We start from the raw sequence: 12,459 nt of genomic DNA on the forward strand, positions 1-12,459 counted from the left end.
CTTTCATGTTTTATCTGGAATTTTATTGTTTGGAGTTATTTATATGAAGTTCGTGACCATGGTTCTATGTTCTATTGTCATCTGAATTCTATGTTTATGTATATATTGTTCCGTATAATTTGATTTCTTTGCTTTTGGAATAGGGTGGAGAATACTTTGAAGCACGTATCAATACAGTTCAACTCTAACTTACCTTAATGAAGATTTAATATAAAAAGAATGATTCATGCCTCATATTCCATAGTTATTTGCTGTGCTAACAAATTAGGTAAGCGTTGGAGGAAAAGTAAATGCTTAAGCATGCATTTGAATTCATGCAAGTTACTAAGTGATTAAGAAGCCTCTGCCATACAAGCTGGCATGCATCCATATTCAAATAAGTTAGTTATGGAAAATTAATTGTTAACTGTGAGTGTTTCTCTTAATGAAGTTACAGTGGCATCCATTTACACTATTCCATTATGCTGTCTATTTCAATTTGATGAAGTCAGCTAGAAACATTTCTTTTAATTTTATTGTTATACCTTCATGTTTTGTTTGTTTAGGCATCTGTTACCTCCATTAACCTTCATGTGGCATTTTACTTCTCTACAGGGTAAAACATTGGGTTCAGCAGGGACTTCATCTGCCCAGGTATATCACTTTCTCAATCTTATTGCTTTTCAGAGGTTTTCCTCCTTCTTTTTTTCCCTTGCCTCTTTGTATTAGCTAGTGTTTGTGCATGCGTGTGACAGGCTGCCAGCAATCCATGTTATGTCAGAAGAATATAAAAATACAAGGTAAAAAATAAAAAGTACATTGAAGAGAGTAATTATAGCTACTACTATATATATGTGTGTGTGTGAAATAGCATAATGAAGACTAGAAGGGCATATAACAATGAAGATCTGGTATATGATGTGAGATAAGTTTCATTAGTTCAGAGCTAGGTTTCTATTTTTCAACATTAAGGTGTTTAAAGTTCTAGGCAGAGTTCAGTTTAGGTGCTCAGAGCTCTGTGTACGTATAGGGAAGTATAAGGTTTTCATGTTAAAATCTATGACAACAGAGCTCTGATGTCCAAAAATCATTTTTTTCAGCAGTAAACTAGTGTTGGATTGGTTATTTTACACCAATGAGCTTTGAGGCATTTGACTTGTGTCTATATTCTGGAAAAAATGTCGTTAATACTTAATAGAATATCACTAATCATTTGTCCTTAACCTTTTGGTTTTGGATATCAGTTGATTCATTTCTATATGTTCCATGTTGGTGTTGTGTTGCAAATCTTTATATGGCAAATGTTAAACCTTTAAACTTGAACGGAAGACAAGAGTCATGTGAAGTAAAACATTTATAAGTAGTGTAACAATCTGAATTATTAGTGGCTAATTGATCATTTATATTGTTTAGACATAGAATCATATTCCTTTCTTTACATTTGATCACGTGAATAGATGTGTGGGTGGGGAAGAGCACAAATGTATAGTACTGCTTTATATGTTGATTTAATTTGACAGTGGGTTGTTTTGGGAATCATATGTGGAAATGGAAAAAGAATTTTAGGCATATTTGTTAATTTTATTGTTGGATTGTACCACTATATCGATGAAATAAACTTTAAATTTCTTTTAGTATTTTGCATTGAAATTTTGGCCGATTTGCTGCTATAAAATTTTAATTTATTTTTATAATATCTAAATTTGTGTTAAATATTGCTATTTATTTATTTTATTTGGTTGTGTACATATGTATTGTGTATTGTTTTCTACTTTTTGTCATAATACACACCACCACACAAGTAATAGCATGATTATTACGATAAATAACATGATTCAATAGTTGAATAAATTGGATTGATGTAATTTATCATTTATAAAAATATTATTTAACAATCTTATGGCTGGGGTAAATAAATTCTTACTCATATATTGAACACTTGGAAAATAATCATGATTGTACTTTTTTCTTTTTCTTCCTTTGGTGCAACACTCATTATGTACTTGGGCATACTAATTGAGAAGTTTGCATAATGTATAAGGTTTAGACTAATGGTGACACTAATAAACGGCAGAAGAAAGCAGATAATTATTACCTACAAAAATGATTAATACTAACGTGCCCTTTACTAGCCAGTTATAATCACATAGCTGTATGCAATTACGTTGACCAAAAATTTCTTTCATTACTACAAGCTGCCATATTACTACTATTTCACACACACACATAAAAATACAAGCTGCCATATTATATAGGGAAATTTTTCTTTTGGTGAAAAGTTAATTTCATTGAAGAGACAAGTTTTTAATTAAAAAATAATTTCCACTCTATTAAACCTAATTTCAATGTGTACAGGATATGGTTGGTAGAGACGGAGATCGCCGTCGTGGTCATGGCCGTGGCCGAGGCCGAGGCCAAAAGGGTGATCCAGCTACTGTACATATCTCTGGTAAAGACGGAGATCGTGGCCGTGGTCGAGGCCGAAAGGGGAGGCCTAGGCTTTCTACCGGTCGCCCGCTTGACTTACATGCAGATCCATACACTCTCGTTGGGTCATCATCAGGCACGACTGTTTCGACTAGTGGGAGACCGCCACCTATTGCTACTACTACCCCCTCTCGTCAGGAGCCTCAGATACACATGATGCCTACTCCGGGTGCACCAAGATCATCCGCTCAACAAGCCAATGAGCATCCCAACACTGCCTCACATGGTGCGCAGAGTGATCCAGCTATCGTAGCTCCCAGTCGAGCAGGATCTTGTGGGGAAAAACAAACCACATCTACTGGTACCCAAGATACTCAGGGTCCAGGAACATCCACTGCCACTGGTCACTCTGCCACAAGTGCTCCTAAACTTAGATACGATGGTGCCAAATGGTTTGTTATTTGCTTTAAATTTTATGAATAGCATGTCTCATTTTTATGAAATAATATGTCTTTATAATTAGTTAGAATCTAGGCTAGCTGATATAAACATCTGCTAATCATTGATGATATCAGCTAATGTCCCTTTCTATATATTATGAGATTTTATTGTAAGAAGTTGCTGGGATGTCACACTTTTTTACTAGAAATTCAAGAGTCTTCTTTCAAACTTAAAAGCTGTTTTTCATTTTTCTTTTTCAATTACACTGTTCCTATGATTATGAAAACTGCCCATCACACTGAACAGATATACCTTGGAATTATTGATGTAGTTGGCACCCACCTAAGCCTGGCTTGAAGCGCATTTCTCAGGTTTTTAAGGAAAATTACAACAAGTCTTGGCTGAGTTTTGATGAGGCAGATGATGATACTCGAAAAATATGGTGGACAGAATGGAGGGTAAATTTTATCTATCTTATTTTAAGTATTTTAGAATCTTATATATTATAGTATGTTATATAATAGCAAGATGTTATTTTTTTTAAAATAGAAATGCTTTGACATTCTTGATACGGAAGAGGATGACATCTATCAAGCTTGGAGGTTTAGGGCAGCCAAGCGCCTATGAGGTATGCTCCATGCCATTCGCAAAAAAGGAGCCCGTCCATATTGGATCCCACCAGAAGTTCTTGGTGAATTGATGAGACATTGGGACACTGATGCCTATAGACAATTACAGGCGAGAAATACAGCTGCTAGAAAATCAACTCGAGGTACCTCTCTTCACACTGCAGGAGGCACCACCTTTCCAAAAGCGAGGTTATGCTTGGTAAGTTGTTTATCAACTCAAATTGTTAGCACCTGCATTTAGAATTAGATATGAGATTGAAATGATTTAGAATCTGGTTTGTTGATGTTTATGAATACTTCATACAAAAAATATGTAATCTGGTTTGATGCACTGTTTTTCTCATTGTTCCTTAGTATGTTTGTCCTAGCTTGAACAACTAGCTGAAGTAAGATTTTTATTGGAGAGACACATTCTTGTTCTATTTAATTTTTTGATAGATTTTGAGAGATAGAAACAATGACATCTACAACTCTGATGATGGATGAGATGCTAACAATCAAAGATTATAAATAATGTTATATGTATGAATGGGCCTACCTGGTCTCACTGTTTTGTGAAGTTCCAGAGATTAGTCACTCAACTAACTGTCCCATATTTTGTTCCTACACCTTGATATAAAAGCTGATAATTATAGTAGTTTTCATGAAGTCATAATTAAGGACCTTAAATCCAACAAGCAAGTAGAATTAGTAGCATTGTGATAGAACCAGTAGCTAGCAGAACGTTAGGACTTTATTGCTGAAAAGGGATTACAAATCGCACTCCCTAGAAGGTTCTTAGACAGTTGAAACTACCAACTGAGAGAGAGAGTTTCTCTCCAGCTCTAACATAATTGACAAAACAGAGAAGCATAAAACCAACAGCCGGCTAAACCAAGCTAGAATTGCTAACTATCAGCTAATAGAGTAGAGTTACTTATCTCTTCTCTTGTAAAATACCCCAAACCTGTTACTAGGCGCCACTCTATCAATTAACGTTCTGAACTTTAGTTGTGTACTCTTGTAAAAAAATTGAGTTTTTTTCTAAACCTTGACAATAATATCAACTTCTTTCTTTTGATTATTACTTATATTATGTAGAATCAATTGCTTGGAAGACCATCGTGAATGGATGAGTTTTTTGAGCACACCCATACTCGCAAAGAGGATAGGACTCAATGGGTTGATGAACACTCCCGAATGGCAAAGGTAACTTACCTATTTTCATTGTAATTGCTTTTTGTGTAACTTAGAATGTGCAAAAAGAAATGACTTAATACTTTCCTTCATTGTAATTTTGGACTTATTTTTGTCACATATGTTCTTAACTTTTGCATTATTATTGATACTTAAAGTAGTTTACCAATCATTGTAGGAGACATTTCAAGAGCGCATGTTTCAGGCTGAGCAAAAGCGACAGGCTGCTATAGAGGCTGGTGTAACTGATCCACCGCCTGTCTCTGAGGAAAGCATATGGATTGAGACAGTGGGTGGAAAACGAAGAGGTAGGGTATATGGCATGGGTGAGGTAAGGAACTCTTCTATGGTGCGACCTCGGGTTGATGGGCCAACCACGACCACCAGCACTGATGTTTTGGATCTTAGAGAACAAATTATAATACTCAATAGGGAAGTTGAACAACATGCCGCTAAATATAGAGAGCTTGAAGACCGCTATCAAAGGGAGAAAAGAGAGTGGCAACAGACGGTTGAATCCTTGCGTGAGGATCTCAACACCAGTAACTCACAGATGGATCAGTTTAGTCATCAACTTAGCAGCTTGATTGAGTATGTGAGGGCCATGGGTCCTAGTAGTTCTGGATCACGTGTCCCTCCACCTCCTCCTTTTACTTTTCCAAGCTCCCAGAAAAGCGCAGCCCCAAGAAGAAAACTCCCACCTATCTTGCAGCCCCTAGGACAGTCACAGGGCGCTCATATGGAGGATAATTCTGACGATCTCGATGACTCAGATGAGGACTATTTAGATGAGTACGAGTAGGATTATTTACTTTGTTTTGAATATTTTGTATTATTAATGGAGTTTAGTAACTTATCTTGTTTTAAATCTTTAAGTTAGAGGATTAGTTATTATTGTTTTGATAAGTATGTAAACTTATTATTTAATATTTATTATAAATTTTATTTTTGTATTTAAAAGTTTATTTGTCTCATTATTTAATATTTAATTGACTATTATTTTTCAAATAAAAAAAAACTGTAGCTATTAAAATCGAGGACATTAATGTCGATTTTTGAATTCAAAATAGACAAAAGAAAATAAAAATTAGACGGAGAACTTGTCAATCTTTTTATAATTTTATCGACGGTTATTGTGTCCATTTTAATAGGTCCAAAATCGACGGTTTGCTTGTCCATTTTAATAAATCCAAAATCGACAGTTAGTTTGTCGATTTTATTAAATATTATCGACGACAGACGCATCGCTTTTACTTCATATTTGAAAACCTTAACCTCATATTATCGACGTCAGAATTGTCGATTTTATTTAAAATATATCGTCGGTTTAACATTCTGTCGATTTTATTAGAATTTTAAAAAATCGACAAGCTTTATAGCGACCACCGCCGCCGTCCATTTTTCCGTCGATTTTTAATATTATCGACGGCCTAGCCGTTGATTTGGCCGTCGATTTTAACGATGTTTCTTGTAGTGGAAGAAACTGGCATCCACGCGATCGCATGGACGAAGCGATCGCATGCCAAGCGCGAATCAACAGCGACGCGGCCGCATGACTGACGCGACCGCGCGCCTTAAGCAGAACGCACATGACGCGGTCGCATGACTGACGCGACCGCGTGGCAAGAAAAGCTCCGAATGACGCGACCGCGTGACCCACGCGGACGCGTGACAGAGGCCACGCACCAGAAATTACAGAAAACGCTCATAGCGAATTCTGAAGCCCTTTTTGGCCCAAATCCAAGTCCAGAAGGCCTAGATCAGAGGTTATAAAGTGGGGGAACGCATCCATTCAGGGGGAGCTCGCCAATTTTTACTTTCCATGATTTAGATTTAGTTTGAGAGGGAGATTCTCTCCTCTCTCTCTTAGGATTAGGATTAGGATTTAGGACTTCTCTTAGTTTTTAAGAGTGACTCTCGATCCAGGTTTAATATTTACTTTAATTTGTGTTTCTATGCTACTTTTACTTTAATGCTTTTATTTGTATCTACAGATGTTGCCCAATTGGCTTATGAATTATTCCATGTTACAGATTGTTATTTGAATTAATGATTATTTGAGGTATTTTAGTTATTGATTGCTTTCTCTTTAATTTGTGTTACCATTGCTTTCCATCTAAGGACATTTTTTATTCCAGCAATTTTACTTTTTCCCCTTTTGGTCTTGGTTAAGAAATCAGTAACTCAACATTATCAAACTCAACATAACTGATAATCGCTATCTTGCTAATTGAACTGAACTTCAATAATCCCAACTTTTTCTTAGGAAATAACTAGGATTCGAAGGTCAAACTAATTAGTCCCTTGACTTTCCTTTGCTTTAGTAAAGGTTAACTAAGTGGAATTTAGATTCGACTTTCATTATTGTTGAGAGAGATAACTAAGTTGGACTTCCAATTTCTCTTATCTTGCCAGAAGTTGCTTTACAGTATTTATTTATTTTAATTGCCATCTACTTTACTTGTCATTCAAATCACTTGCTTCTCACCTTCTAAACCCCGATTACAACCTTTATAGCCAATAATAAGAACATACTTCCTTGCAGTTCCTTGAGAAGACGACCCGAGGTTTGAATACTCGGTTAACAATTTTTAAGGGGTTTGTTACTTGTGACAACCAAAACGTTTGTACGAAGGGGTTTTTGTTGGTTTAGAGACTATATCTACAACGCGACTATTTTTATGAACTTCTTTACTGGCAAAAATCTCTAACGCCAGAACCCTATACACTTGAGCGAATAGAGCGGATACACTTCCGGTGAGGGTTCGATGCTCAATGCTTGTTCCCGGCTTTCACAAGCGTTCGTTTAGCAAGTCATATGCATTCCATGGTGATGTTCAATTTGGTAGGATTCATGAATCACATACTATTTTCACCCTATATGCTCACATGTATTCTTGGAGGATAGATTTACTCTTGACCAAGTAGGTAGATGATTTTACATTAGTTGCATGCATCCATTTAGGTAGTTTGCATTTCATAAACCCTTTCCCATCATGATCTTTGGTCTTTTTATTTTAAGCATGAGGACATGCTTGGTTTAAGTGTGGGGAGATTTGATAAACCCCGATTTTGTGGTTTATCTTGTGCTTATTTTGGGGAATTTTATCAATATTTCTCACATCAAGAAATGCATGGTTTTTTTGTTCACTTCCCAATATTGCTCTGATGAGTGGATAATTTATACGCTTTTTGGCATTGTTTTTAGTATGTTTTCAGTAGGATCTAGTTACTTTTAGGGATGTTTTCATTAGTTTTTATATTAAATTCACATTTCTGGACTTTACTATGAGTTTGTGTGTTTTTTCTGTGATTTCAGGTATTTTCTGGCTGAAATTGAGGGACTTGAGCAGAAATCAGATTCAGAGGTTGAAGAAGGACTGCTGATGTTGTTGGATTCTGACCTCCCTGCACTCAAAATGGATTTTCTGGAGCTACAAAACTCAAAATGGCGCGCTTCCAACTGAGTTGGAAAGTAGACATCCAGGGCTTTTCAGAAATATATAATAGTTTATACTTTGGCAAAGAAGAGACGACGCAAATGGGCGTTCAACGCCAGCTCTCTGCCCAATTCTGGCGTCCAGCGCCAGAAAAGGATCCAAAACCAGAGTTGAACGCCCAAACTGGCACAAATGCTGGCGTTCAACTCCAAGAAGGACCTCTACACGTGCAACACTCAAGCTCAGCCCAAGAACACACCAAGTGGGCCCCGGAAGTGGATTTATGCATCAATTACTTATTTCTGTAAACCCTAGTGACTAGTTTATTATAAATAGGACCTTTTATTATTGTATTAGACATCCTGGATCGTATTTTGATCCTGTGATCACGTTTTGGGGGCTGGCCATCTCGGCCATGCCTGGACCTTTCACTTATGTAATTTTAACGGTAGAGTTTCTACACTCCATAGATTAAGGTGTAGAGCTCTGCTGTTCCTCAAAGATTAATGCAAAGTACTACTGTTTTCTATTCAATTCATCTTATTTCGCTTCTAAGATATTCATTCGCACTTCAACCTGAATGTGATGAACGTGACAATCATCATCATTCCCTATGAACGCATGCCTGACAACCACTTCCGTTCTACCTTCGACTGAATGAGTATCTCTTAGATCTCTTAACCAGAATCTTCGTGGTGTAAGCTAGAATGATGGCGGAATTCAAGAGAATCCGGAAGGTCTAAACCTTGTCTGTGGTATTCCGAGTAGGATTCAATGATTGAATGACTGTGACGAGCTTCAAACTCGCGATTGCTGGGCGTAGTGATAGACGCAAAAGGATAGTAAATCCTATTCCAGCAGGATCGAGAACCGACAGATGAATAGCCATGCCGTGACAGGGTGCGTTGACCATGTTCACTGAGAGGATAGGATGTAAACCATTGACAAGGTTGATGCCTCCAGACGATTAGCCATGCCGTGACAGGGCATTTGGATCATTTTCCCGAGAGAAGACCAAAAGTAGCCATTGACAATGGTGATGCATCACATAAAGCCAGCCATGGAAAGGAGTAAGACTGATTGGGTGAAGATAGCAGGAAAGCAGAGGTTCAGAGGAACGAAAGCATCTCTATTCGCTTATCTGAAATTCTCACCAATGATTTACATAAGTATTTCTATCCCTGTTTTATTAATTGTTTTTGAAAACTCCATTATCATTTTATACCTGCCTGACTGAGATTTACGAGGTGACCATAGCTTGCTTCATACCAACAATCTCCGTGGGATTCGACCCTTATTCACGTAAGGTATTACTTGGACGACCCAGTGCACTTGCTGGTTAGTTGTGCGAAGTTGTGAACCATGGTATTGGCATCATGTTTTTGGCGCCATTACCATGGAAAGAAAGAGCGATGAATTTTACATAACCAAAGTGTAATCACAATTTCTGCGCACCAAGTTTTTGGCGCCGTTACCGGGGATTGTTCGAGTTTGGACAACTGACGGTTCATCTTGTTGCTCAGATTAGGTAATTTTCTTTTTGTTTTCTTTTCAAAAATTTTTCAAAAATATTTCAAAATTTTCTCACCTGTTTTCGAAAAAAAATTTATTCAAAATTTTTAAGAATGAATTCTAGTGTTTCACGAAGCATGTGAAGCCTGGCTGGCTGCAAAGCCATGTCTAAATTCTTTTGGACTGAGGCTTCCAAACCATCAGAATAGAGGCAATTTACATATTTGATAAGTAATGAGTAGTATATTCTGATATCTTGCTAAATCTTGACTGGCCATTGGCCATGTCTAGTGTTTTGGACCGGAGCTTTCATTGAAAGCTTGGCTGGCTAGTGAGCCATGTCTAATTCCTGGACTGAAGCTTTAGACTAAGAATGCAAGATTCCTGGAATTCATATTAAAAATTTTGGAATCCTTGTTTTCCTTTTTCAATTAATTTTCAAAAATACAAAAAAAAATCATAAAATCATAAAAATCAAAAATATTTTGTGTTTCTTGTTTGAGTCTTGAGTCATGTTATAAGTTGGTGGCAATTGCATGTGTATCTTGCATTTTTTGAAAATTCATGCATTCATAGTGTTCTTCATGATCTTCAAGTTGTTCTTGGTAAGTCTTCTTGTTTGATCTTTGCATTTGCATGTTTTGTGTCTTTTCTTGTTTTTCATATGCATTCTTGGATCCTTAGTGTCTAAGCATTAAAGAATCCTAAGTTTGGTGTCTTGCATGTTTTCTTTGCATTAAAAAATTTTTCAAAAACATGTTCTTGGTGTTCATCTTGACATTCAAAGTGTTCTTGGTGTTCATCTTGACATTCATAGCATTCTTGCATGCATTCATTGTTTTGATCTCAAAATTTCATGCATTGCATCATTTTACTTGTTTTTCTCTCTCATTATTAAAAATTCAAAAACCAAAAAAATATCTTTCCCTTTTTCTCTCTTAAAATTTCGAAAATTAGATTTGACTTTTTCAAAAATTTTTAAAATCTAGTTGTTTTCATGAGTCAAATCAAATTTTCAAATTAAAAATCTTATCTTTTTCAAAATCTTTATTAAAAAAAAAAATCAAATCTTTTTCATTTTTTTTAGTTATTTTCGAAAATTATAAAAATATTTTTCAAAAATCTTTTTCTTATTTTTATCACATAATTTTCGAAAATAACATCACCAATTAATGTTTTGATTCAAAAACTTCAAGTTTGTTACTTGCTTGTTAAGAAAGATTCAAACTTTGAGTTCTAGAATCATATCTTGTGATTTCTTGTGAATCAAGTCATTAATTGTGATTTTAAAAATTCAAATCTTTTTCAAAACTAATTTCAATCATATCTTTTCAAAAATATCTTCTTATCTTATCTTTTTCAAAATTTGATTTCAAAATATCTTTTCTAACTTCCTAACTTATCTTTTCAATATTGATTTTCAAAATTTGTTTCAACTAACTAAATAACTTTTTGTTTATTTCTTATCTTTTTCAAAACTACCTAACTAACTCTCTCTCTCAAATTTTCGAAATTATCCCCCCCCCCTTTTTCAAAAATTTCTTTTTAATTAACTAATTATTTTTTTTATTTGAATTTTCGAAAAACTACTAACCTTTTTCAAAACTATTTTCGAAAATCACTAACTCTTTTTCAAAAAAATTATTTTTGAAAATCCTTCTCCCTCATCTCCTTCTATTTATTTATTCATCTACTAACATCTCTTTCTCACATCACCAAAAATCCGAACCCTCTCTCTCTCTGAGTTCAGATTTTCTTCTTCTTTTCTTCTACTAACACAAGGACCTCTATACTGTGATATAAAGGATCCATATTATTATTATTATTTTCTCTGTGCCCTCTTCTTTGTCATATGAGCAGGAGCAAGGACAAGAACATTCTTGTTGAAGCAGATCCAGAACCTGAAAGGACTCTGAAGAGAAAATTTAGAGAAGCTAAATTACAACAATCCAGAGATAACCTTTCAGAAATTTTCAAACAAGAAGAGGAGATGGCAGCCGAAAATAATAATAATGCAAAGAGGATGCTCGGTGACTTTACTGCACCTAATTCCAATTTACATGGAAGAAGCATCTCCATTCCTACCATTGGAGCAAACAATTTTGAGCTGAAACCTCAATTAGTTTCTCTGATGCAGCAGAACTGCAAGTTTCATGGACTTCCATCCGAAGATCCTTTTCAGTTCTTAACTGAATTCTTGCAGATCTGTGATATTGTTAAGACTAATGGAGTAGATCCTGAAGTCTACAGGCTCATGATTTTCCCATTTGCTGTAAGAGACAGAGCTAGAATATGGTTGGACTCTCAACCTAAAGATAGCCTGAACTCTTGGGATAAGCTGGTCACGGCTTTCTTAGCCAAGTTCTTTCTTCCTCAAAAGCTGAGCAAGCTTAGAGTGGATGTTCAAACCTTCAAACAAAAAGATGGTGAATCCCTCTATGAAGCTTGGGAAAGATACAAACAGTTGACCAAAAAGTGTCCTTCTGACATGCTTTCAGAATGGACCATCCTGGATATATTCTATGATGGTTTATCTGAGTTATCAAAGATGTCATTGGATACTTCTGCAGGTGGATCCATTCACCTAAAGAAAACGCCTGCAGAAGCTCAAGAACTCATTGACATGGTTGCTAATAACAAGTTTATGTACACTTCTGAGGGGAATCCTGTGAGTAATGGGACGCCTATGAAGAAGGGAGTTCTTGAAATTGATACTCTGAATGCCATATTGGCTCAGAATAAAATATTGACTCAGCAAGTCAATATGATTTCTCAGAGTCTGAATGGAATGCAAGCTGCATCCAACAGTACTCAAGAGGCTTCTTATGCAGAAGAAGCTTATGATCCTGAGAACC

At 35.9% G+C, this 12,459-nt stretch overlaps 1 protein-coding gene and 1 non-coding gene across 2 annotated transcripts; one reads left to right on the forward strand and one right to left on the reverse strand.

The window, feature by feature from the left end:
* Positions 1-3,153: 3,153 nt before the first annotated feature.
* LOC107641901 (uncharacterized) lies at positions 3,154-5,612 on the forward strand. Its single transcript, XM_088486060.1, has 3 exons — positions 3,154-3,675; positions 4,557-4,664; positions 4,831-5,612. Exons 2-3 carry the CDS (start codon positions 4,584-4,586, stop codon positions 5,452-5,454), a joined length of 705 nt encoding a protein of 234 aa, XP_088342186.1. The 5' UTR covers positions 3,154-3,675; positions 4,557-4,583; the 3' UTR covers positions 5,455-5,612.
* A 6,378-nt stretch (positions 5,613-11,990) lies between these two features.
* Positions 11,991-12,098, reverse strand: LOC148564983 (small nucleolar RNA R71). Its single transcript, XR_015883983.1, has one exon. It is a non-coding gene; the product is annotated as a small nucleolar RNA R71 (small nucleolar RNA).
* Between the last annotated feature and the right edge of the window lie 361 nt (positions 12,099-12,459).

This window comes from Arachis ipaensis, chromosome B5, assembly GCF_059453495.1.
Source record: "Arachis ipaensis isolate K30076 ecotype BB chromosome B5, ASM5945349v1, whole genome shotgun sequence".
In the NCBI taxonomy this organism is placed as follows: domain Eukaryota; kingdom Viridiplantae; phylum Streptophyta; class Magnoliopsida; order Fabales; family Fabaceae; genus Arachis; species Arachis ipaensis.

Coding starts and splice junctions, on each gene's coding strand:
- LOC107641901 (XM_088486060.1), top strand. CDS start 4,584: ATGGATGAGTTTTTTGAGCACACCCATACTCGCAAAGAGGATAGGACT. Junction 4,665..4,830: donor AACACTCCCGAATGGCAAAG/GTAACTTACCTA, acceptor CAATCATTGTAG/GAGACATTTCAAGAGCGCAT.